This window comes from Amphiprion ocellaris, chromosome 19 (assembly GCF_022539595.1).
Source record: "Amphiprion ocellaris isolate individual 3 ecotype Okinawa chromosome 19, ASM2253959v1, whole genome shotgun sequence".
Lineage (NCBI taxonomy): Eukaryota > Metazoa > Chordata > Actinopteri > Pomacentridae > Amphiprion > Amphiprion ocellaris.
In genome coordinates, this window is record NC_072784.1 from 17,425,789 (window position 1) to 17,451,361 (window position 25,573).

General features: G+C 41.6%; 1 protein-coding gene across 12 annotated transcripts in view; it reads left to right on the forward strand.

Moving 5' to 3' along the window:
- Positions 1-25,573, forward strand: part of LOC111562889 (RNA binding protein fox-1 homolog 3-like) — a 530,604-nt gene that overhangs the window by 498,866 nt on the left and 6,165 nt on the right. For 6 of the 12 annotated variants that reach the window (XM_023261666.3, XM_023261665.3, XM_023261668.3 and 3 more), the window contains 8 exons: positions 948-1,040; positions 1,827-1,887; positions 1,977-2,030; positions 7,018-7,150; positions 9,028-9,067; positions 11,459-11,517; positions 14,775-14,853; positions 17,061-20,211. In XM_023261666.3, the coding sequence (XP_023117434.1) occupies positions 948-1,040; positions 1,827-1,887; positions 1,977-2,030; positions 7,018-7,150; positions 9,028-9,067; positions 11,459-11,517; positions 14,775-14,853; positions 17,061-17,105 (564 nt within the window). In that variant the 3' untranslated portion in view covers positions 17,106-20,211. Of the gene's footprint in view, positions 1-947; positions 1,041-1,826; positions 1,888-1,976; positions 2,031-7,017; positions 7,151-9,027; positions 9,068-11,458; positions 11,518-14,774; positions 14,854-17,060; positions 20,214-25,573 lie in introns of those variants that run through there. The other 6 variants (XM_023261672.3, XM_023261675.3, XM_023261673.3 and 3 more) reach the window with 6 other exon arrangements.

Sequence of the window (25,573 nt, forward strand, 5' to 3'; positions counted from 1 at the left end):
TGTGTATGCATACAAGATCACACCGCTCGCCATCTCTCACATGTATTACATCCTCAAGCAATTATCAGGCAGCAGCGGCCATGCTCTCTCTTCCCATGCCCATACCTCTATAAGTATATATAGAAACCAAAGGAATGGGACTTGTTTGGCCAGAATATCTTAATGCTTCCGCTATAGAGCTCAGGTCCAGCATCCCAGTCCACATAACTCAAGGAAGTGACAAACCCCCCAGGGGAGTCGGGCAGAGAGAGAGTTGGAGGAGGGGATGGAAATGAGAGGTTGGGTGTATTTTGGTCAGGGTTTAAAGTCAATATCGTTGCTCTTCTCTATCACAGAGGAGTGTATTTGCCACGACACCATTCACTTTTTTGCATCAATGAGCTGGTGTAATTTTGCTTCCATAAAAATGTCCCAACTATTAGTGCAATGAATCAGAAATAGCCAGAGATCAAGTGAACGTTTCTCTTTAGAGAATTCATCCTCACTCTGTCTCCTGTTTCCCACATCTTCAAAGGGAGAATGGGGCCATTTGAGCGGCCGCACTGCTGAAGTTGTGTAGATAATTATACGACTATTATGGCAGCTAACACAGTGTTTTGCATCCGCTGCTCCCTGACATTCACCCATGGCTCCGGTGCCGTGCTGTTTAATTGGGTAAAGCAGGCAGGTTTGTTGGTGTTGTTGTGTGAGGTCATGTCACCGTTATCCTCTTCTCCTCGGATTTCTCTGTTTGCTGTTTCCTGACGCCTCACTAACTGCCTCTAATTAATCTGGCTGCTTACAACTCGACTCTGCCGCCACTGCTGCTCACCTACTCCTGTCGTCTCACCTCTCTCTCCCTTTTCTCCTTCCCTTCCCCTTTCTATTTCTTCTCTGTATGTGTGTGTGTGCGTATGTGTGTGTCCACCTTCTTTTTCTCTACCGATGGCTAACATTGGTGCTCTCAGGGCTTTGGGTTTGTAACTTTTGAAACAAGCACAGATGCTGATCGTGCACGGGAGAAACTAAACGGTACAATCGTAGAGGGACGCAAAATAGAGGTGCTTTCATTTTTTCCTTTCTTGCTCATCTTTTCTCCTTCTTGCCTGCTGCCTTCTCAACTTACCTATAAACCCATGCATAAGCATGTGGCTGGTGTGTGTATGTGTGTGTGTGTGTGTGTGTGTGTGTGTGTGTGTGTGTGTGTGCGCGCGCAAATCTGCATCTCTGAGTATATGTGTGCCTGGATGCATGCATGCATAATGGTGCCTTTAACTCGTTCCTAGTAGAATGCGGGATCCATATATGGACATGCCAGTTGTCCATCATTACTTGACAATGCAAAATGAATGCATGCCATCACCTTCTGGGTTCCTACCAAATCTGAGAAGACCTGCATTCCCCTATCACCCTCGTTTAGTGTTGCCTGCTCTAACTCTGTTTTTGTTTACGACTGAGCCAAGCCCACACTCAGTCATTCTCATCAGGTCAATAGACAAAAATCAAAGCATTGCCTGTGTTTTTCTTTTGGAATCCATTTGTTTATCCAGCCAATTACTGAATTTGGAGGATGTTCTTTTATATTCATACCTGTGGGTAATTGGTGCATGCTTCCCCCTCTCTTTCCAGTTATATAATAATCTGTAAGAAAATGAAGAAATTCATGAAAGGGTGGACAAAACTCAATCACACTAAAATGTTTCAAATAGATTTACATAGTCATTTATTTATTCATTATGTTATGAATTAGTCTCAATTCATCTGGCTGCTTGATTCTAACCCACCCTGGATATGTGGATAGTGAAAGTAAAGGAATCACAAGCTGTGTGTTTTGCTCCTTTGTACAGGTGAACAATGCAACAGCACGAGTGATGACAAACAAAAAAGTTGCCAACCCCTACACGAATGGTAAGCAGCGTACTTTATCATAAAGCCTAAACAATAAAACAGTTTGCGTTCAGTTTCATTGTGAGCTGAGTTGTTCTTTGTTCCATCAGGCTGGAAGCTGAATCCAGTAGTAGGAGCTGTCTATGGTCCTGAACTCTATGCTGGTAAGCGCTACAACAGTCTTTTCAGTGTTTTTTTCTCTCTGCCTTTCACCACATGCATTGCACCAAACATGAGGCCACTATCAGCCGCAACCAATCCCAATCTGACCCCTGAATTTCTACAATCTGGTTCATCCTGAACCTACTGAACATGAAATTCCCCTCGAATCAAAGTGAATCTGAGAGCGGCTCAGATAAGCAGTGGATGATCCAAGCCTCTCTGAGTGGCTGAGGGAGCCTGAGCCATTGTTTGCGCGGTGTGCAACTGTAAAGCTGAAAAAAAATGATTTCAAGAGCAAGCGCCCCTGCAACTGTTATCAGATTGTGGAGGCTGCTGCTGTGGATGGATTTGCCAAGTGCGCCAGATTGACTTTTACAGAGCTAACCGAATAAGGGAGATTGAGTGAGCGATATTGTTGGCACCTACCCTGTCGAAGGCCGCTATTCCTTCTGGTCTCAGTAATGGAGGAATGAGATGAGCTCAGTGGGGTTTTCCCTATCTCTCTCTGCCTCGACATGCCAGCTTTATTGCTGTATGTTATATGAACCCTTTGCATTTTAATGAGGGGGAAATGGTACTATTTCATTTGGAAGAAGTGCTGAGCACATCGCGCCACTTTAACGGCTTTCCTTTCTGCTCATTAGACTAAAATCTGTTCATTCCCCGGACAGCTTTACGGCGAACCTCTAAATAACTGTCCATGACAGAAAGCAGTCATCTATCATTTTTATTTCATCCCCAACCCCTCACCCCCTCCAAGCCTCCTCCCTTGCCTCCCACTCACCTCCCTCCCCCCAGCACTCCTTTGGTTTCGACATGTTCGCCTGATAATTATTCACACCCACAAACATTCACACATCCCTGTGTAGTTGCATACTGAAATATATGCATTATGATGAGTTTGGGTAGAATTTTCGCTAAATTAAAGATCTGAACGTGAAGTAACTTAGATTAACAATAATTTCAGTGACCTATATACACACACAACACTATCACCTGCCCTGTTTTTTCCACTCAGACCAAAGCATTCCAGCATACAGAAATAGATAACCTATGTAGAACACAGACACTAATACATGTCCCCTCTTCCGTGCACACTTTCTCCATTTTACACACACACACACTTCCCAAATCATCTCATAAATCAGAGGGAGTGTGGTCCACCACTCCAGGCAGGGGAAGCAGGAGGGGTTGGGTGATTTATTGGCTGCTAATTTTTCAAGTCGTCTTGACATGGTGCTGGAGTTTGCCAAGCCTAAACGACAACATATGCTTGCCAGCTGGGAAGATGGGAAACATAAATAAGAGATACATTTTTGAAACAAAACCTCCCTAATGAGCAGAAAAAGGCTGTTTTAACCCATATGCAAAAAAAAAGCCTGTCCAGGCCTCAGATTGTTTTTTTCCCCACTTCCCGACAGAAGAAGAAGAATAAAAATAATAAAACAAGAATCACATTGCAGGATTCAGGACATATTCCAAAATCATCATAGCTACAGTTAATATACTTTTGGTGGGAGTAAAATGGGATATAAAGGCGATTAATCACTGTTTATCAGTCCTCATTTCTGTGCAGGAGATCAGTGAAATTGGGAGCCATAAATCCTGGCTCGGTGACAGCACACTTCGTCTCCATTCGTCCTGGCGCTACAGGTTTATTGTCCTCAAAACCCATTCAGGAGAATGACGGATGAGAGCCTCATGCCGGCTCCCCGCTCTTAACCTCTTCCAGGGTAGATTGGCTCCTCCTCCTGGTGGAGGAGGGAGGTAGTGGGGAGTACTGGGTAAGGTATTGGCAGACGGTGCCAACCCCAAGTCCATGTCTTCTGTTGCCACCCAAACCTCCCACAAACCCTTACTGATCGGAGCTGGTGGGGTTTCATAGGACAGGGTTGTGATCCCAGGAAAAAAAAGAGGGGTAAGATTGGGTTCCCAGTCAAATGGAGGGATTGGCAATAAAACATGGCAGAGGCACAAATCATGGGTAAGCATTCAGTATCTCTGCTCACCTTTGTCCTCTTTTATTGTGCACTGATGTGATTTAATGGCAACTTTTGAAGATGAAAGTTGTACAAATGACAGTGTAGATATTTCATGTCTTCATCTGCACAAATATGGATTCATGTAACTGAACATAGATTTTTAGATTGATTTTATTACTTATTGTATGAAATTTTAAAAAAAGAACCAGTTGCAGTGGTTAATATTACATCAGACATGACAAATGTACTTAAATGACTAGGATAAACACTGAGAGGCAGATCAGTATGCAGTACATATTGCACTGTTTAGTGCATTTTGCAATAATTGGCAATGTTTTCTTGATTCCTCGTGTTGGATGTTTTCAGCATCACGGACAGCTGTCACTTAGAAAGCCCCTCATATGGCGGTTCCCCCCCTCAGGGTACAAGAGAGACACTCTTCTCTGCAGCTTAATTTCTAGGGAGACAGGAGATGAGTAGCTTTTCATTCACCAGTTCATATTTTCTGCTACTAAGGTGGAGTTTTCTTGAGGACTTGTGAAAAGCTACCAGCTGTGTAAATGACAGAAAAGAAAGGCTAATTGCCATCTTAATATATGTAGACAGATCCTCTCATTGTTGGAGTGTACTTTGGGGGGATAATTAAGCTCCAGACTCTTGATTAGATTAAGCTGTTTTTGGTCCCCAGTGCGTGGATTAAGTGCTCATTGCCCGATGTATTTGAGCAGGAAGTATTAGAGAGATCAACCTTGTGGAAAATCAGATCTTTCTTTATGGGAGCCGGTTATGACCCCATCATTGGCACAGAGCTGGATTACCTCAGGTCCAACTGGCTCTGCAGGTATTGAGCTTCTCTCAAGTTGACACATATGACATATGAGGTGCAGTGTGACCCTGCCGCCCTCCAGCACATAACTCATATTTTCTCCAGCCCCCCTCCCGGAAAAGGTGTTTGACTTTGGTGGCTAGACCAGGTTTGTGCTCTCATACACCGTGGCTGTTGTTGCTTTTCACAGGCTTACCAAGGTGTGACAGCGCCTTTGATTTATGGGTTATTATTGAAGCAGTGTAGCCTATCGCCAACTCATTATGAGTTTACATTCACATACATCACAGCATGCATATTGCATACAAATTTTCAAAAAAGAAAGAAAGAAGCAATTGAACTTTGTGGGGCCCAGAAGCAGAAGCGAAACACAGTAGCGGAAAGGGGGGACGGAAAAAAAAACACACCTTGGAAACTATCAAAGAGGATTGTTTTTGCCCTTTAGCAACTGCGCTCAGATGTCCACTGCTCCAAAAAAAGAGACTAATTTAAATGTCAAGGTCAGCATTATAAATCACTTGGGGGAAAGGGGGGCACCCTGCTAGTCCAGGCAGTCTATTGGTGTGTTGGCAGCAAACAAAGTGTCCTGCACATTGGTGGGTGGGTGGGTGGGTGAAGGGGGGGAAATGTGGGCGTCACCTGGCCAAATGAGACGCAAAGTTTGAATATGTGTGTGGACCCACTAATGGAGCGTGATGTTAATGGCAGAAGACATTAAACCTAGCTCTCTGTGTTTTTAAAAGCACCGCTAATCTGTCTCCCTGTCAGCTTTATTGAAGCAGCGGGGCTAGGGTGTGCATCGTTCATTAGGGTGCTCACTGGTCTCAACCAACTGCAGGGTTACTGCTGTTCAGAGCACAGCAACACCAGGCCGTCACTGCCCAGGCAGAAACCGATATACCGCTGGCTGCATGAGCCGCCATGGATCTTCATTGCAGTCTAGTTTAGCTGAGATTGCGAGCGACCGTTTGCCGTCCCCATTGTGGCAGTGGGTTCATCTGAAACACATTGGACACATGTTATTAACCTGCATTATTCACCTCAACTGAAGCAAAGTCTCGCCCCACCACCCCCCCAACATGATCAGACATGAGCGCCACAACTCCTCGTAGCAGAGCCATTTCTGATTGGAGAAACTGAAAGAGGCCCATGAGAAATTCACCCAAAACATGTCATGGAAATGAATAAAGAAGACTAAGGTGAGGGGAGGGTGGCAAAGGGGGCGTTGCTGGGGATGAAGAATAATGGGACTGACTGTGTTGTGATGGACTAGGCGTTGGGGGAGGGAGGGAAGGGGCGACGATCAGAGCGAAGGGGGCTGTGAGGGAATTTCAATTGCTAGAAAAGTGGAGGCCAGCTTAATCACGTCTAGAGATCAGTGTGTTTGTATGCACCTCCACAGCCTGTAATCAGACAGCCACTGGACTGATTGAAGGTTAAGTGGAGAGCTGACGATCACATCGGCTGTCCTCTAATCTGTGACCGTGACCATTTTGTAGCAGCATCGCACCAACCCTTCGCTGCTCACCCTGAAGCCTTTCACCCCAACTGGCCCTTTCCCATTCACCAGTAGCCATCAGCAGAGGACATATGTAGCTGTGTGATTGGTTAAATATGGTCCCAGATGGGTTTGGAGATGGGGGTCATGCTGAGGTTTGGGCCTTGGCTGTCCAGCCCATCTGCTGCAGTTCCCCTTGGGGAAGTTCTGAACATCTAGTCAGGTTGTTCAACAACCTTCACCTCCCATTTGTCTCTCCCCAACACCTAGAAACGCCCTCTACCTCTACCCCGTCCACCCTCCCACTGTTCTCTTCGCTGCTAGCCCATTGTGTCTAAACTATGCAAAGGCTGTGGTGCGAAACTAGTGGTATTGCATCCATTACCTGCCTAGGCTTCAAGGCTGCCCCTCGCCAGGCATCAGAAAAGGATGCGTACAGCAAATGTGGATCCTTGCTGAGTACGGCACAAAGCAGCGAGCTGGGAAAGGGGAGAGTGCTCGATGAGGCGCACCTAGAAAAGATTAAATCTATTGTTTCCTTGTCGTCCCCATAATGCATTCTGTCATAGGGAAAGCAGTGCCACACGTCTCTCTCTAATGTATTCTGTCATAAGGTAAGCAATGCCAAGTCGAGGATGTTCTCTGAAAGTCATTTTCTCTTCTCCTGTGTGTTTCTTCCATAGTAACAGGGTTTCCCTACCCTGCCACAGGCGCTACAGTGGCCTATAGGGGTGCCCACTTGCGGGGACGGGGACGGGCTGTGTACAATACATTCCGCACAGCTCCTCCGCCACCACCAATCCCAGCTTATGGAGCGTAAGTATTGAATTTCTCACCTGAACCCAGAAAACAGCACTGAGCACTTTAGACAATGGCAAATGAGTTTAAATTGTGTTCATACTATAGAGAGATTGTAACAAGTCCGCTCTACTCGTATTTGTATTCACATTCTTTCGATAAATTTTGCTGTGGTAGTCATAATTGAACAATTTCAGAGAATTATGTCATTATGTCAGAGGACCACATGCTGTACTTCAACAGGAAAGCGGGGTGTTTAATGTAGCAAAGTTTGTCAAAATAATAATACGGGCCATCAGCTGTTATTGTCCTGCTTCATATTTTTATGTAGACAGGTCTTTGGGGAGTGTTTGGTATCTAGTGTTTCCCATTAATTATCCAAACTGTGGCAGCACGCCACACTTTGATAATGAATTGAAATTCTGAAAGGTTCAAATGAAGCATATCCAGAATGCTACTCCCCAGTGCAGCAACACTATACATTCATAAACTATAGACTTTGGATAGTTTATTATGACTGATAAGCCCAACAAATATTATTACATTGTTTACAAGCAGTACTTTGCCTTAGATGCCACTACAATGTCCAGTAGTTTCCACTTTAGGTGTGCACAGTCCCACAATGGATGTGTAACACTCGGTAGGGTTGAATGATGTGATAAAACACATCAAGTTTGAATTATTTTGACTGATATAAGTGATGATTTCAAAAGAAATGGTGACTTTTTTGACTACTTTTCCCACTGAAAAAAGCAAAAAATGGGGATGCAATTTTTTGCTGCAGTCTGTACCAAACAAGCAGGTTTCCTTACGTCTGGAGAATATGATCATTCAGCCCCAGTTCTTGGCAGGCAGGCAGAATGAGGCATAACACCAGACCAACTCCTCAGTGATGAGGAAAGGCAGAGAGACACCATCGTAATGTTGCATGAGCCGCGCAAACACAGTGCAAACATTTGGATAACTGTTAAACTGAAATTTGGGCCTAGCTACAGACTATGGCTGATTACAGTAACTTGATCACGTCTGCCAGCACGCGCTTTACAGTGGCAGTTATTTTTACTTGTTAAAAAGTACGTAGAGCAATTCAAATATTTGCAGTAGAGCACCTAATATACGGCATTTTTTAACACTTGGTACACCTTCCGTTCAGCTACCACTACAAATACAATCTCAACTGTGTATCGACATGCCCTAACGCTGTCTGTCCTTATATTTGTATGTTGACAAAGCAAGAACTGACAGAGCCCCAGTAAGAGCTGTAGAGAACTGCATTACTGGGCAGATCTCACTGGACTGTGACCAGGTCCTGTGCTGATCTCCTGGCTTTGTGCAGCCCTGCCTCACACTTGTCTCTTATCAGCAGTGGTCTGTGTGGCCGTGGGAGAGGTCTGACGGAGGCCGGCCGAGGGCCCAGTATAGCTGTCTATCTGTGATTAGATCAGGATCCGTCTTACTGCAGAGGGACTCGTCGCTGAAGCTGGGACTGGAAATCCCACGTCCCCGTTCCCCTCCCTCCTACTCGAGGGCCCTTTGCTACCGTTGGCAGCTGGTTGATTTATATAGCGAAGTCATGTGACGGAGCTCCTTCACTGCTTTCTTTTGTCCTCCCCTCCTCTCCCCAGCACCACCGGCCCTCCTGACAACAACCGCAGCAACTGGAAAGACAAACAATTTTACCAGAGCAGAAAATTGGACAGGGATGTGAAACAGTTGCACCGTTCAGTTTAATGTGTCATTCATTATTTGTGGTACAGTGCACTAAAGCTGCTAAGAGCTGACCCCATAGACCCACAAATGGGGCCATATAGGAAGAATGGCAAGAGCTGTGATTCAGAAAGGCAGCATGTAGACCAAATCAACTAACTCTCCATTCTTGTTCCATAATTTCACAGGGTGGTGTACCAAGATGGCTTCTATGGTGCAGAGATCTATGTAAGTACAGTTTGCTTTTCTTGTCTTCTTTCCTGCTTAGATGAAACAGAAGTAAGGCAGACAAGAAGCCCAGCCCTGGAGAGAAAAACGTGATCTCCTCAGCCCCCAGCTTTCACCCAGCCTCGCTGCCAAGCCGGCGTCGATTAGGCCTCTGTCTACTGTGCCAAGAAACCCAACAACAAAATTTAAAACCCCCTCAGCTCCTCCCTCCTCTCTTCCTATGATCTCAGACTTTGGCAGTGAGGCAGACCCTGACTCAGTGTCCCATGTCAAGTTAGGTCATTTCTTCCTTTAGATTTGTCTGGGTTTTTGAGATGTCGTCCCCCTCCTCCTTCTTCGTCTCGCTACCTTTTTCCTCCTCTCTCCTGTTTAGCGTTTTGTGTTCACTCAAAGGGTTTGGCAGGGATATCCCTGCCTGCCCCAGGGGGTCTGTGCAGGCCTGCGTGGAGCCGGTTCCTCCCAGCCATCACCATGTGGGAGATAAGAGGAGCAGCAGATAAAGGGATTAGCCGTCCCTCTGGAGCTGTCCGTGCAGCAGGGTCACATCAGAGGCTGGCCTTGCTGCACGTCGCCCTTGACAGAAAAAAGCGTGGACGCTGTGGAGATAATGCTGAAATTACCACGCTGCCCCACTTTGACATCAGTCCAGACGTTTGTGGGGGATGTAATTTGTCCCTTTGATTCTGCTACTATTTTTTTTTTTTTTTTTTTTTTTTGCTGCCACCGTCTGCTGAGATAGCGAGATGACAGTGGACACGGCAGCAGTGACAGTTGCTTCTCACTTTCACCCTGACGAAGACCAGTGTCTGGGAATGAAATGCTAAACCCAAGTGATATATGACTTACACATGGGCCCACATGATAGGACTGTATTTCACTGGCTTTTATTGTAGCGACACCCACCACCATAGAAGAGACCCAGGCTGCACTCTGAGTGATGGTGTTTGTCTCTTACACTCCTTCAGCCACCTCCAGCTAAGTCCTGCACACTGATGTCCCTTGACCAAGGCCTGGCCAGGCTGCTCCATCATTCAACCCGTCAGGGCAGACCCTAGTGCTTTACTGCCATTAGTTTTGGCAATGGTCACTGCACTGCCTCAGACTGGCTGAGTGTGCATGAAGGTCTCGAGTGACCAAGAGGGAGCTGTCCCTTAGCCCTCAGTGTCCTATACAATCATTCAGTGGACACTGGCTTCCTGTCAGAAGCAGCTGGCTGATGTGTCAAAGCTTCCTTTTTTGAAATATATGACCTGCTCATGCATTAGCAGACAGGGAAGCTGCATGCATACAGATATAAATATACACCACGTAGACTGCATGCACTAATACATATGCATACATGCATCTCCATGTAGACGCACACGAGTCCACACATACATGACTGCACAAATACACACTCTCCACGACAAAATAACAAATGTGCTGCACTGCTGTGTGCAGGATTTGACAATGTGGGAGAGTGATTTATTGGCCCGTGTTTGTTCGGGCTGTTGCTGTAATCAGCACAGTCCCAAGGTATGTCCGTCCCACAGGAAGTCATCTGCCTCAAGTGCTGTGACTTCCTGTCCCCGTGGAAAACCCTCGAGGAGAATCAGGGGAGCAGTATTCAATCGCCGTGGCCCCTGACCTGATTCCATGTGCAGTTGTGGCCGTGGCAACCATTGCACACCGTTGCCTCTCGGCACCGCTCTCCATCGGACGTCTCCCCCCTTGAGTTTAAAAATGAATGAAAACATGCATTATTAAAAGCCACCTATCCACCGTATGGACACAGATGGGCACACACTCCACTGGCACTAATAGAAAAACAGTGGGAGAACAGCTTCATTTTTCAAAGAGAGTAATAGCAGCACTCCACAATGAGGTCTTTAATTCCTTCCCCACTCTGGCAAATGAATACAGCGGTCCTGACTCCCCAATGGTCCGACCGTCTTCTGCCGTCTTACTTCATTTGTGAGCCGGGGGGTCGTGTAAAGGAAAAAAGGGGATCTTCAATAATGTAGCAGCGGAGCCTCCTCAATCTAAAAATGGGCTGAAATTGGGGAGTTGCCTCACGTGGCCTCTGTTATGCCGTGGCTGCTACTCACATGAGCCTCTAGTGTGACAATGACTCGCTCCCCCAAATGTACTGCCTCTCAGAACATCATTCATTCCCCTGTTGGCACCACCTGCCTAACACACCATATATCAAACAGCACCCTCTGGTGTCTCCAAGGGAACCTGCAGTTGGGGGCTGTGGGCTGATGACCAAAACACTGTGCAGTGACATTTAACTATTAAGGCAATTTAAAGATCTATGTCTGTATTGTTGTTTTCTTGTGTCTGAGAGATCTAACCTTTCTGCGTGCAGGTAGAGCTTAATCATTGATTAATACTGTGGTATTTTTACAGGGTGGCTATGCAGCATACAGATTTGCCCAGCCCACCACCACCGCTGCTTACAGTGACAGGTAAGAAGTCCTCTCTTCTTTTTAAGTAAATGGGCTGCGTCGAGAAATTGAGCTTGTGCCACTTTGTTGTACAAAGATTAGTGAATGCAAAGATGATGCATGCTCCAGCTGTTCAAGATGTAATATTAATAGGGGAGTATCAGAAATCAATATATGAATCTTACTTTAACGACAGTGGCTTTGAAGACAAAGACCGCTGTGAATCATTTAATTAGTCGGATATCTTGGGTCCATTTTGTTATTTTCATTTTTTTTCTTATTTCCGTAGACAGTTTGCTGTCAAGGAATTGTACTGATTTTAAAATAAACCCATCATTAGTAAGAGCCTCCTCAGCGACTGTTTTGCTCAAGTGCACAAGGAAACACAAAAAACCATAATAGAGTGGCAATTAATGACTGAAGTGGGGCGGCAGTGTCCAGGTCGACTGGTTGGTTGATATGCTGTCATTCCACCAAATTCTCATCGGTTAGATAATCGCCAATATTACTTTCATAAGGAGAAAAGCCATTCAGGATAAAAGTTGCAGTGGGCAGAAAACTGGAGGAGGCCAAAAACAAAGAAATAAAAAGGCCAGAATTTGAAAACAAAGCCTTCCTCCTGCAGCTCCTACCTCTTCATCTTGAGCCTTACTCACCACACAATAATGAAAGAATAGTCAAGCTGGGCTTTGTTACAGATTATACTCTCTCACCTGAACTGTATGAAAAGCCCTAGGATTGGCTAAAGTCCCCCATCATGGGTTCGATTTTCTCAAACCTTAAAACAAAGCCAAGAGGAGTGAAGAACACTGGTTTTCTCTCAAACCACATGAATACGATGAAAGGTTAGTATGTATGTTTTTCCCAGTGATTCTATAAAACAATACAGCCTATCCCCACTTTAATTCATTATTTTTGACAGCAGGAGAAACAGACTGCCTGTCACCATGTCACAGAAGTAAGTAAAGGCTAAATAAGTTGGACTTCGAAGTTTGCATTAAGTTGGTTAAGGTCAAAATTGTAAATACACAGGGGTGTTCACAGATGCCAAAAATAATGGATTAATCCTGGAAGGCTGTTGATGTGCTTGTCTCCTTATTGAAGTAGCACCAGTGATTGCTCAGCCAATTACAATTTGGTTGAATCAGAGCATATCATCAAACCAAGTGACCTGCTGAATATATTTAGTCACAAACCACAGTGTAGGAGATGGAAAGTTAGATTTCTGCTGGAAATAATTACTTTAAATAATTACTGTTTTCCTACCAAAAAGCATCCCAAATACAGACATGATGAGAGGAGAATATATGTGATAAATGAGGGCTGCTTCACCAGCATTTTATGATATTCTATAGAAGTTATTTTAGGTTTCCTGAGGTTTTTTTTCTCTCGAGTTATCTTATCTATTAGGCAAACCACCTTATTCTTATTCTTTTTAGCTTGGAGCTAAAGAACACACAAAAAAAGAAGACTAACCTTGTTGGACTCGATGAGAAAAGCAGTGATATATGTCGTGACTCTCTGCTTGTGATGGGAGAGTGGGTATATCACTGCGGTATTTATGAATGGCCTCAGGTCTGTGGAAGAGAGGTAGGGAGACAGAGTGAGGGAGAGATGGACCAGCAGGAACTCTATCACTTCTGAGTGATGTCACTCTGGTTCAGGTGTGCTCCGTTTGAGGAGGCGTCGCTGATTCATTTCGGCCCCTGAAAGCCGTTGTCAGCCGGGATGTGGGCTGGTTTGGGAATCTAATCTGGGAAGGATTGAGCATGTCACTTGTGATAACGTACACCCTGCCTGAGAGCCTGAAGATCATATCGATAATGTAAGATTTATCAGGCCTCGGCGCGGCTCGAATTATGAGCAGCCGTGCTCGGCGAGAGCAGAAATTGGACAGCAGCTTTTTTTTTTCCCCTCTGAGTGATTTAATTCCCGTTTCTCTTGCCTATACTTTTCTCTGAGATTTAATATAATTCGCCCCCAAGTTGTTTGTTTTGCTATGTCTGTTTGTTTCCTTTTGAATAAGCGGTCATGCCCATTGGATCAATAGGGGTTTGTTGGTATTGTCTCAGCAATACCTTATCAGACTTACCGTGAAGCAGTCAGCCAATCATAAAAAAGAGGTCACCAGGATTGTGGAAGGCGTGTGAAACCCCTGTAAAATATGAAATATTTATTATCCGAAAAGCCCACAGTGCTCACAGGCTGCATTACCAAAGCTCTTTCAGTAACTAAACAGAGTTCATACCAGTGAGTCTGATGTATCAAAGAGGCCTTGTGAGGAGCCAGTCACATTGTAGAGACCCTGCTGGCTTCCAATCAGCTCTGTGGAGGCTCTGTGACATTGCACAGGGTGGTTTGACCTGCCCGTCGTCAGCAGTGCCACTCTGGTGAGAGTCATTTTGTAGATATATTAGCCTTAGAGGGCCTGTGGGGTTCGGTGCTCACTGAAGATAAGAGGACCACGGAGACTTCCCCTGACCATCTCATGGCACCGGCCTCCTCCCCAAGGAGCCGAGGCAGCCTTTCTGATTTCATGTCCTGCTCACTGACCTTGGGTGCTGCCGGACTTAAATGGGCCGAGCCATATTTAGATCTTATATAACTCAATGGAGCTCATGCGAAAGGCATGAATGCTATATGTCTTGTTGTCTCCTTTAGGAGAATTTCTTCCTCTCTCCACTTTTTTATTCCTGGTTGATTTGGTGCCCTCAGTCCTTGGCTGGGTGTGCCTTATCTGCTCCGTGCAGACCCTCATTTGCAAGCAAGCACTGGGAAAAAAAAAAAAGAAAGTAAATAGAGGAATATGTGAAGTCGAATAAATAAATAAATAAGGCAGACACATCTTGTCCTGTCTCAGAAGGAAATTGGAAGGATTAGTTCCAAACCAGCAACAATGAAAAGACAGGGGCGTGAGCCCAGTGTGCAGCCTGGGTAAACAAGAACAGGGTGAGAGACCAAGCCCTCCAGCACCAACTGTGTTCTCCTCCTCTGCATCTTACTCTTTCTGTCTCGCGCTGCTCATTACCTATTCCAGCCACCTAATCAAGATGACAATGAAAAGACAAGTATAATTCACCAACCTTTGAACTCCCCTTTTTGAACCACCTTGTATAATGCAGGAAGCCCAGGAGGCCAGGAGGAAAATAATTGATTGTGTTAGAGACTTGAAAGAGTTGACTTGAGGGGTTGAGCATTAAACAAGCATGCATAAATGTTCTGCTCTCCTCGTCAATGATAGATCAATGGCTGTGTTCTCTGTGTCTCCTGCTGTGCAGCTATGGCAGAGTCTATGCAACAGCAGACCCGTATCACCACACAATTGGCCCTGCTGCCACATACAGTGTGGGGACCATGGTAAGTCTATGAGACCACCGCCTGTTTCTGTCTGCACCCTGTCTCAAACATTCATGACACAAGCTAGCACACACGACTCACTCTCCAAAAATAAAGACCAGAGACTGTAGTGGTCACTGGTTTTTATTTCTCTATTATTCATTAATTAATTTAGTTTTTTATCGTGCTATGTGGCACACCCTAGTGGAGCTGAGCAGTATTTGGAAACCCCGGCATGTGGAAATTGACTGACATTTAGTGCAATATACTTATGTTATGCCATGTGAGCTCACCTTATGCTATATTGATTTGACATTAGTTCCTCCTGAAATGAGAACGAGTGATCACTGCAGTGTTGTTTTTTATCCAACTTTGCAGTTTACACAACAAAGACATTTTTCAAGCTTTCTTTTCATTCTACATCGCTCAGCTCACTACTGAGTGAGTTGGATCATCTTTACTTTCTTTTTCCATTCAGCCAAACCAAACTTTGAAGGGATGAAGTTGAATTGTTAATGTCTGTTTTTAGCTAGCTTTTGCAGCTACTGTAACATCAAAGGTGAAAAGTGACGATAAATAAAAGAGCAACTTTTTTGAAACAGAGAGAGTTTCTCTTTGGTTTTGTTTTATGATGATGAGGGGATGGGACCAGGCTCACAGACCAAACCTAGAGATTAAGGACCATCAAACGCATGCAGCAGTGTGCCGTGGGACATAAAAGAGAGAGCAAGACGGAGGGAGGGAGTTGTCTCGCCCTCCTCTCCTGCCCAAAAGCTTGATCGGAGGCATGCTCTCTGTTTGAGAAATGACTCAAATTTACCATTCCGGCATGCATGCGATTTTTCAACAACATTAAAAAAAGAAAAAAAGCATACAGTTCCCCGGTGCAGCTGCTAGCTAAAAGCTTTCATTAATTAAGACATTTCTTTTCCCTCTTCATTTACTTAATTAAAAAATGTGCTTGAATGTTTTTTATTCTTTCTTCTTTTCCCTCCAAATTTCCTTCCATTTCGCTGACACTTTAATCGTCCGTTCAATGAAAGCAGAAGACAGGATCTGGCCCCTAAAAATATCAGAGCTAATGTTGTGTGTGTTGGGAGCTCAGGGAGCTAACACAGACTGGAGAGGGCGAATGTGTGTGTGTGTGTGTGTGTGTGTGTGTGTGTGTGTGTTCATGTGGTGTTGAACAAATGGCGAGGTTACTGGGAGACAGGCTGTGCTGAGGCCAACATCTAATAAACTCCTGAGCTAAAGAGAAAAGACCAGTTTGGTTCCTAATTCTTTAATCATATTTGATTAATGGTTCTCCAGCAGAGAGGAGTCATTTTTGCATTTAAAAGCTATACAATAATTAGTTCCTCTGAGGTCGAGGTTGGAAAATCTCTTTACTCATTTCCAGCTTACAGAAGCATCTCATATGGATGAAAGTTTTGTACAAGCAAGAGGAGCTCCCCGAAATTAGGCAAAATTAGCCTTTGAAGACATTCTGTAGCCTTTGGAGTTTGTCTGAATTCCTAATTGTGGCAGAGCCACCGAAAGATGAGAGGAGGGACTGAGTGTGTGTGTGTGGGTGCATGTGCAGGTGTGCATGCATAGGCCCACTTGCATGCTTTATGTGTGTCTGGCCTAGATATCTTGAGCATGGTGCTAAATCTAAGAGCTAATATCCTGTGGTGGTTTGCCCCTCCAGAAAGGTGCAGACACCTCTGCTAGACTTGAAAAGGAGCTGTGATTAAACCTCTCTGAACTTATTCCACTTTGGTTGAATCTCTGATAGTGTTATGGACCTAAAAGGAAAGGTAAAAAGTAAAAAGAAATCTCACAATATTTTACAGTTATTTCTTACTGTAATTAAATAAAATAGCTAAGCCCTACCCAGAATTTTTATAACAGTTTTTTCCAAGAAAGTGCTCTTTTTTGCTCTTATATATCAAACTATTTCCTTTCTATGAATTGCACTAATTAAGCTCCAATCCACTTTACATTCTGATGACCCTGTTCCTAACACACACTCACAGTCTCCACAATTAGGCGTTTCATTCAACAAAAAGTTATTGGCTTAAATATATCAAACCATGAGTCTGTCTTATGAACGCTGCCGTATTGAAACACTTATTCCAATGCGAAAACTCAATAACTTAAAAGGAAGGAAATTTGTGGCGAAAGAGAAACCAACTAAAGCTGTCACCTGAATACTGATTGGTACTTTTTCATCTTTGATGTTGCAGGCTAGCCTATACAGAGGAGGGTACAGTCGCTTCACTCCCTACTAAAAGAAAGAAAAAAAGCGAGAAAAGACAGAGACATTACCCCAACAAACAAACAAAAAAAATATCTTTAAAAAAAAAAAAAAGACACACACAAAACAAGCGAACACCTGGTTCTTGGTGGAGAGCTAAATCAAACTAAAAGCTTCCAGGTCCACATGCTGAGCCCCTCCCCTGACACCCTCTCAAGCCGATATTTCTACAACAACCTTTTTGATGTCATCATTGGTCTGCTCTTGTTTTGTATTCATTTTTGTGCTTTTGGTTTTCTTTTGGAAAGTTTTATGCACATGTGCATTATCTTGATTGCTGTATATGGGTGCTGTGTCACCATAACCAATGTGAGCCTACTGCAGCACGCATGGTGCATGCTCAGAGGTGTGTGTATGCAGCCGCTGTCATCTGACTAAGAATATACTGGGGCATTTCTATGATGTATACACAACAAACAAGGAATCAGGTTGACGCTGATCCATCCCGTTTAATTACTTCTCTAACTTTTATCTTCCATTTAACATGTAGAAATAAAGATCTCAGTCTTAGCACTCACTTACATGCCTTGGTAATTCTTAGTTCAAAGACGGCACTGCTCTGACTGCTTTTGTTTGGTTTTTTTGTTCTTTTTTTAAACGTTGGAGTGTCCTACTGTTGTGCACTTGCAGTGGAGCCTTACAAGCTGTACTATGTGGTACGACAGCATGCAGAGTAAAGGGTCATGAAGGTCAGATTCCTGTCTTGGACTCACAATGCTCATGTGCCAGCCCAGTCTCCTGCAAATAACAGTACGTTTATGTGCGGCTACTCTGCATCGGTGGGTATGTTTAGGGGGAAATGTAACACTGGATAGGGTACGTTTGGGGAAAATGTTGCTTAGAAATTCGTATTCGTAAGTACAGCTGAATGTAAATATGTGGAATGAGCATTTGCCTTTTCCACTGGCAGCCTCTGTTCACATCTCGTGCTCAGTGCTATTTTTAGTTTTTCATAGGACCAATTGCGAGGGAACACAGACTAACTGAACCATTGCTTTAAGCTCCCTAAAATTACTTTAAGGGTTACTCGTCTTTTATTAGATCCTTTTCTAGTCAATGTCTTTTCTCCAAGCTCAAGCTGAGACGATGAAATCAGTTCTTCTAATACTTTATAAGGCTTGTCCAGAATCACAAAAGACATTCTACAAGTGCTTTGAATAGGCTCAATAGTTCTGTAAGTAGCTAGTCACAAATAATACAGAATAATCTGTTTTAAAAGTCAGCAAAGATAGTAAGATTATAGTTGTGCCTGTGTTCTGTATGTTTTTGTTTTTAGCAGTATTGCATCTGTGTTGTAGGTACAGGTGGTGATGCTGTTGCTGTTTTGAGTATTAGTTTAGAAGAATGGAGGAGCAGAATTGGTTGACGAGCTTGTAGTCCTGCAAGACATTGGGAGAAACTGTGTAAAATCATGTTTAGGGACTGTAGCCTGTAGAGCTGCACAGTTCAATTTAATTTTATTTATATAGCGCCAATTACAGGTCAAATTGTCTCAAGACACTTTACAGAACCCATATGCCCATATGTTAGTTAATCAAATATTAACCATGATTTTGGCTTCCCACAGTTAAATGAAAACGATTAACAGCGATATCGACTTTTAAAATACTCTGTTCATAGAAAACAACAGAGGCTTGACTGCTTTTTATGTTTTTTATTCAAGGTAAGTTGAACCTCTGATTTTTGAGGCAATTTGAAGATGTCAGCTTTGGCTCTGGGAACTCATAATAAAGAGGGGTTTTTCTCCGTACTTTCATAAGTAAACAGGTTAATCCATTAATCAAAAAGTTCTTTTACAGTTTGCAAAGATTTCCATTTCTCTGCAGTGTGTGTTTCTCCAAAATAGCACAGTTAAAATGCAGAATTGTCGCATATAAAATGAATTTGCAGAAGACATGGCTGTGTATCTTCACTAATACACCATGGCAGATGATCTCTACACAACATGTACTGTAAAACCAAACATCTTCCACTCACACACAGCACTGAGGTGGGTGAACCTGACAGAGGGCTGTTTCTTCTACTTGTCACTGGTCTTTTTTTCTTTTTTTTTTACCCATTGCACAAAATGTTTTACCTCAGGATAAGCTAACTGAAACTCACAAATTACAATACAGTGCTATTTACTTGTCGGCAGGCAGGGCAGTTTCATTTCTAACACAACCAGCAGGTTTGTCCTCTTTGCAACACGGCTTTCAACAAGAGCTGATTTTTGAGTTTTATCTAAGCAGAGACCCTAAGAGAGGATGATAAAATAAGACTGTACTGTTGTTCTTTATTAAGACTACTGTATTATATATATGTAGACATATACTGTATAACACATCTTACACTGTATCCACACAAGTACAGGAAGATATTATATAAAAGCACCCTGGAGTTAGGAGACACAATGTAAATGTGTGTAGAGTGCAGACGTGCTCGCCTCTTAGTCAAGTTACAGTCATTGCATTGGCTTCTGTTACAACTTTGTGCTACGTGAGGTGGATTTAAAAATAAAATCTCTATGTAGCTACTGTTAGCTGTCAAGATTTAAGTGCAGCTATGGAAATACAACTCAAAGCTATTGCCAATAATATATAATTTATATGTACTCACAAAAGTGTTTGTGGTCTCAAAAGAAATCTGTTTGTTGCACTTTATTTGTTCATGTTTTTTCAATACTTTCTGAGATGTAACATATTTATTAAAAAAAAGTATCATATACAGCTAGTTATGTTTAGTCAAGATGTTAAAATAATATAATGTTGTATATCAAAAAAGAAAATTAACCCATTATCTCATGAGTCAAAGAAAAATCTTTATGTGGGTAAATAAGCATTGTTCTTCCTTTTATATGCTAGTCCGTATGCTACGCACCATGTGGGGTTTTTATAAGACTAAAAAACTAACTTTGAATATTATTTTTACCATTTTCAAATGGGAGAGCTGGTTTGAGCATTTGAAGGAGTTTCTGATATAAACTCTGCAGCAGAGTACATGTGTGGGTGTTCAGTTAGTGACCACTAGTAGTAAGCTAGACTGGAATGAAATAGATTCTTGGCTTTCTGATATGAATGTGTGTGAATCTGTGATATATATATATATATATATATATATATATATATATATATATATATATATATATATATATATATATATATATATATATATATATATATATATATATATATATATATATAATATATATATATAAAAAAGAATGTCTGTGTTTGAGTGTGTGAGGGAGGAGAGGATGGAGGGAGTGAATGCAGTTGACATGAGTTCACTCCAAGTCCCTGTAATAACATCACACTCTCAAAATTCTCATAACAAAAAACAAACAAGACAGTGAACATTTCCTCATTTTAAATATTGATGGTCTATTTTGGGTTTTAGTTAAAGAGGCCCATTTGGTCTCCTTAACTAAAATAGCAGGGGTTGCATGTGCTAATGCTTTTGCTTTTCCAAGAAGAAATCATATGATTTGATGTCAAAAAGGTGCTACTTTATGGTTATTTTTTACTAAAGAACCCACCACATTGTGATAGAGACAAATACAAGGTAATTTTTTGGGCACCTTACATATATATGTATATACTTGCAGACAATAAGAGAGCATGATGATTGATTTTCATGCTTGTACTGGTAGAGGACATTCAGGTAACAGATTTCCTCCTCATGTATTAACACAAAACTGATAAACTGTCTTGTTGCATCAACCAAGTTTTGGAGACTAAATTGAGGTTCTTATCACTGGTGCTGAAGAATTGCCGATTCATTTTAGTCCTCATTTACAGTTACAAAAGCTAGCGAAGAACATAAAGCATGATGCAAAGAACTTCTGTGTTTTCTTTGGCTGCGGTCTGAAACATCACTAGAAATGCATTTTACCATCTCAGAAATGTTGCCCTTATGCAACCTTTCCCTTCTCTTTCTCTCTTCATGCTTTAAGCAGACTTGACTTGCATTGCCCTTTTCTCAGGCCTCCCATAGTAATCTCTGAACAAACTTGAGATGATCTGAAATGCAGCAGCACATCTTCTAAAGAAAACTGAACTGAGACATTGCATTACTCTGGATTCAAAGGCACATCATTTGGCTCCCTGTTCAGTTTAAAATTCAGGTTAAGATGTTGCTTTTAGTTTTTATTTATAATGAGAGTCCCCCTCTAGATCCTAAATAAAAGGAATATTTTTTTGTCATTGTATAGAACATAGTTCCAACAGAGCAACATTATTTTTACATTGAGTATGAATGTGTTTAATACATTTGAACTATTATAGTTAAATACTTTTACTTGAGACATTTTGAATGTAAGAAAATATCTTACAACATAATTCAGTCCACTACAACATAGCCACAAACTATAATCTCAAACATGATGGTAGAATTAATGGCAGGACTGACTGTAAATCATTCAAGTCATCCATCAAGCATTCATGCACTAATCTGAATTACCACTTTAAACATCAAATGGTACAAAACTAATATTAATTATTCGTTTTGGCTCTTGAATTCATAATTTGTGCTCCAAAATTAAAAGCATATCACATCAAGCTGGAACAATATTATTTTTTAAAGGGATGTCAAAGACCACTTGTTTAAAATATAATATATACTGTAAACTGTAAGTACAAAAGAGCAAAGTCATGCTCAAGTTACAATGCAGAACGCCATATTAAAAAGTGCAAGAAAAAAGGAAAACCTGGTCTGCCATTTAAATCATGAACATAAGTAATGAAATTTGCTAGTTTCAAATTAACTTGAATAATTGAAACTGAGATTTTGGTATTACCAGATTATCCTACTGACGTGATTCATACTGCTTGAATAGACTTGTTTTTGAATTCTGTATAGTCAGAGTCTGATAATGTGATCGTTTGCTTCAGATAATAACACTGTAAAGCATTAGCATCTGCGATGCAATTAAGAGAAAATGGAAGTATGTTTGTGAAGGCACAGACATCTCACTATGAGGGTCCATCAGGGATTCATGCTTTTTAATTTTTCTAACACTTCCCCCTACTGTCATGTTATTACTGGGACAAGTCTGAGTATTGTCATTTTGATTGCTCCTGTCAGTCTGCACGGGTTTGTCTACAGTTTACAGAAAAATAAAAACTTAACATTGTTTAACTGCATCAATGTCAGCTTATCAAGGCTTAAATGTTAAAGATATATCATATTAATAACTTGCAGTCAGTATTGTAGAGGTCTGAGCAGTTTAGTTATGCTTATAGTAAGTCAAACGTTTGTGAATTTATAATAGAAACACTTTGAAATTTTTGGGTTTCGTTTGCTTTTGTTGTATTCCACAACCAGCTTGATATGCAATCAGACCTCTATTTGATCCAAACATTTGTTTGTACTTATTAATAGTAGTATTGAGATACGGTTTACATATCAGCAGAAAAGTACTCTTCATCCATCATTTATATTTACAAGTATTTGCAAAGCCCTGATAAGCTGACAGGTGAATTTATTAATCCACCTAAAATATTTGTACAAAAGGAAACCAAGCAAAAAAGTTACGGTACTTGTAAATACATTTAAATGTATATATATATACACACACACTATATCGCGATTCTCTGAGTAACTGTTTTATATGTATTCCTATATGAAGTGGGGTTATCTGTGTATTTTCAATTCAACTGAACTTGTTCTTGAATTCTATGTAATTTCTATAATGAGAATATATTGTCTGAAAGGTGTAAAGTAATTTTCTTTTGGGTTAATTTCATAGGTAAAAGTATACTATTATGATCCTTTTCTTTATTCATCAATTATTTTTGTTGTCAATATGTGACATATAAGTAACCTCTGATTGTTTTCTGAGTGTCAGAATAAAGCAGTTATAAGAACATTATGTCTGCCGTCACATATGGATGTTGTTGCTTTCAATTTGAGGGATTTCTATCATACCCTGATTTTACTTTTTTTTTTAAACTTTATTCTTTTAATATGTGCACATTATTTGTTTCTTTAAAAAAAACCTTTGTGGTATCTGACCATACAGATAGGTACAAATAGACCTTAATGCAGTTCAACCTATCATAAGTAAATGAAAACAGAACTACCGCTTTGACAAGCATACCTTATTTGGAAGCACAACCAAACGCTGACCAATCTAACATTCTGGCAGTATACTGTTATACAAATTGGATGTACAACATTGCCTATGCATTGACAAACTCAGAGAATGATTTTTTAAAACTTTGCTTGCATCTCCAGCTATTCCACTGGTTGAACAATCAGTCAAGTGCTTTATTGGCAGGATCAAATACATGGATAACATCTGTCTCAACAAGCTGCTTTAATAAAAAACAGTGGTGTGAAAAAATGGCGTGAAGACATACGAGTTTAGTATGTCGTCCAAAATGTCACATGTATCTTCTCTACAACAATGACACAAAAGCATCATAGTAGAGGATGAGGTCCAAAATGCGACAAAAATGTCATAGTATTTTATGTGGTCCAAAATGTCCTAAAAGTGTCATAGTTCAGTATGTGGTCTGAAATTTAAAAAAAGTGTCAAAAGTGTCACAGTTTAGTGTGTCATCCAAAATGGCACAAAAACATCATAGTTGAGCATATGGTCCAAAATGTCCTAAAAATGTCATACTTTAGTATGTCATAAAAAAAAGTCACTAAATATTATAGTTATGTTATAGTATAATATGTAGGACAAAATGTGTCAAAAACATCATAGTATACTATGTCATCCAGAATGGCACAAAAAAATCATAGTTTAGTGTGCGGTCCAAAATGTCACAAAAACGTCAAGTTTAATGTGTCATTCAAAATAGCACTAAAACATCATAGGTTAGTATGTCATCAAAAATGTCATAGTTTAGCATGTCATCCAAAATGGCACAAAAAAGTCAGAGTTTAGTAGATGTTACAGTGCCTGATGACTGTGGGAACAAAGGATTAGCAGAACCGTTCAGTTCTGCTGCGAAGTGATGTCATAATACAGTATGTCATCCAAAATGGCAGGAAATTGTACAACATGTGGCCTGAAATGTCACAACAATGCTATAGTTTAGTATGGCGTCTGAAATTTGACAAAAATGTCATCATACAGCATGTCATCCAAAATATCGCATGTCGTTCAAAATGGCAGAAAAACAACATAGTTTAGTATGTGGTTCGAAATGTTAAAAAAAATGTCGTAATTAATTTGTCCTGTTAACGTGACAACAACATCATAGTTTAGTATATGATCCGAAATGGTAGAAACACGTTACAGTGTAGTATGTAGTATATGCCCGAAAATCTATTTCTGGGCTCCGGATATTTGGCCCCGATTAATGACAAATATCCGAATATTCGCTTGGTTCGTAACGTCCGACACGGGGGGCAGGGGGGTCCAGCCCTACCAAACTGTCACAAAACGTCATAGTATAGTATGATAAAATGATGCAGAAATCCAGACAGAAATTAGCTAACATCACTGAAGAAGTGGAAACAAAATAGTCGCCATATTTGGCTAAAGTGTGTGAATTCTGACAGCCATCATATTTGGACATCACTTCTGGAAAGACAAGAGGTGCACTCCAAATCACATACTACCATATTGCATACTACCATTCGAGAATCTCCCAAATACAGTATGGCAAGGATGTCCTACTAAATCTGGTCGCATCTTACACTTTCTAAGCCACAATGCTTTACTCAGCACTCTTATCTATAAACCTCATCACATATATCGGTCTATCAACAAGCATTAGCCCAGGAAAGCACACAGACAGATAACAGGTCATTTTACACCACAGACTGCGACACACGTATGCACATGATGGTCAAAGTTGTAGGCATTATTTCATGATGAAAGAATATGTGCGAACTGTATGCATACTGCATGCAGATGTAAGGGTAGCTGTACTATGTAATCAAAGTTAGTGATTTAGAAGGCTGGGGGATTTCAAAATTGAACTTCCATGAGCACCACAAACTACGTTTCTGTCACCTCTACTGTACTGTGGTGGCTGCAGATGCCTCAGAAATATATCTGTGTAAATAAATCCGAAGGCCTCTGCATGGCTCAGAATTTGTAGGTCTAAGTAGACTTCACAAACTGTGAGTGAAAGAGGCACTGGCTCTAATACCTGAACTAACCCTCTCCTGAATCCTTCACGTCCATGGGTGATTAATATAGTACTTTCAGTTCTAGGCTGTCTGACATCAAGGACTATATGTAGCTTCAGCGCTATTGTGTTCCCTCCCCACTGAGCTGTAAGACTGCATGTGGATATTTTTGTATGGCGGGTCCCTTGCGAGTGCTCAGTAAATCTGAGGTAGAGAAGAGATAGAGGATGTGGAAAAGCTAAGGGCCGGTTCCATTTTGAGAAGAAGGGATGGAAGAGGAGGAGGAGGAGGCATGGTGGACGCTGATTGAGGACGCCACATGTTTGACTGTTTGTCTCTCTGGATTGGAAGTTGGGCGCGCGGAGTAAC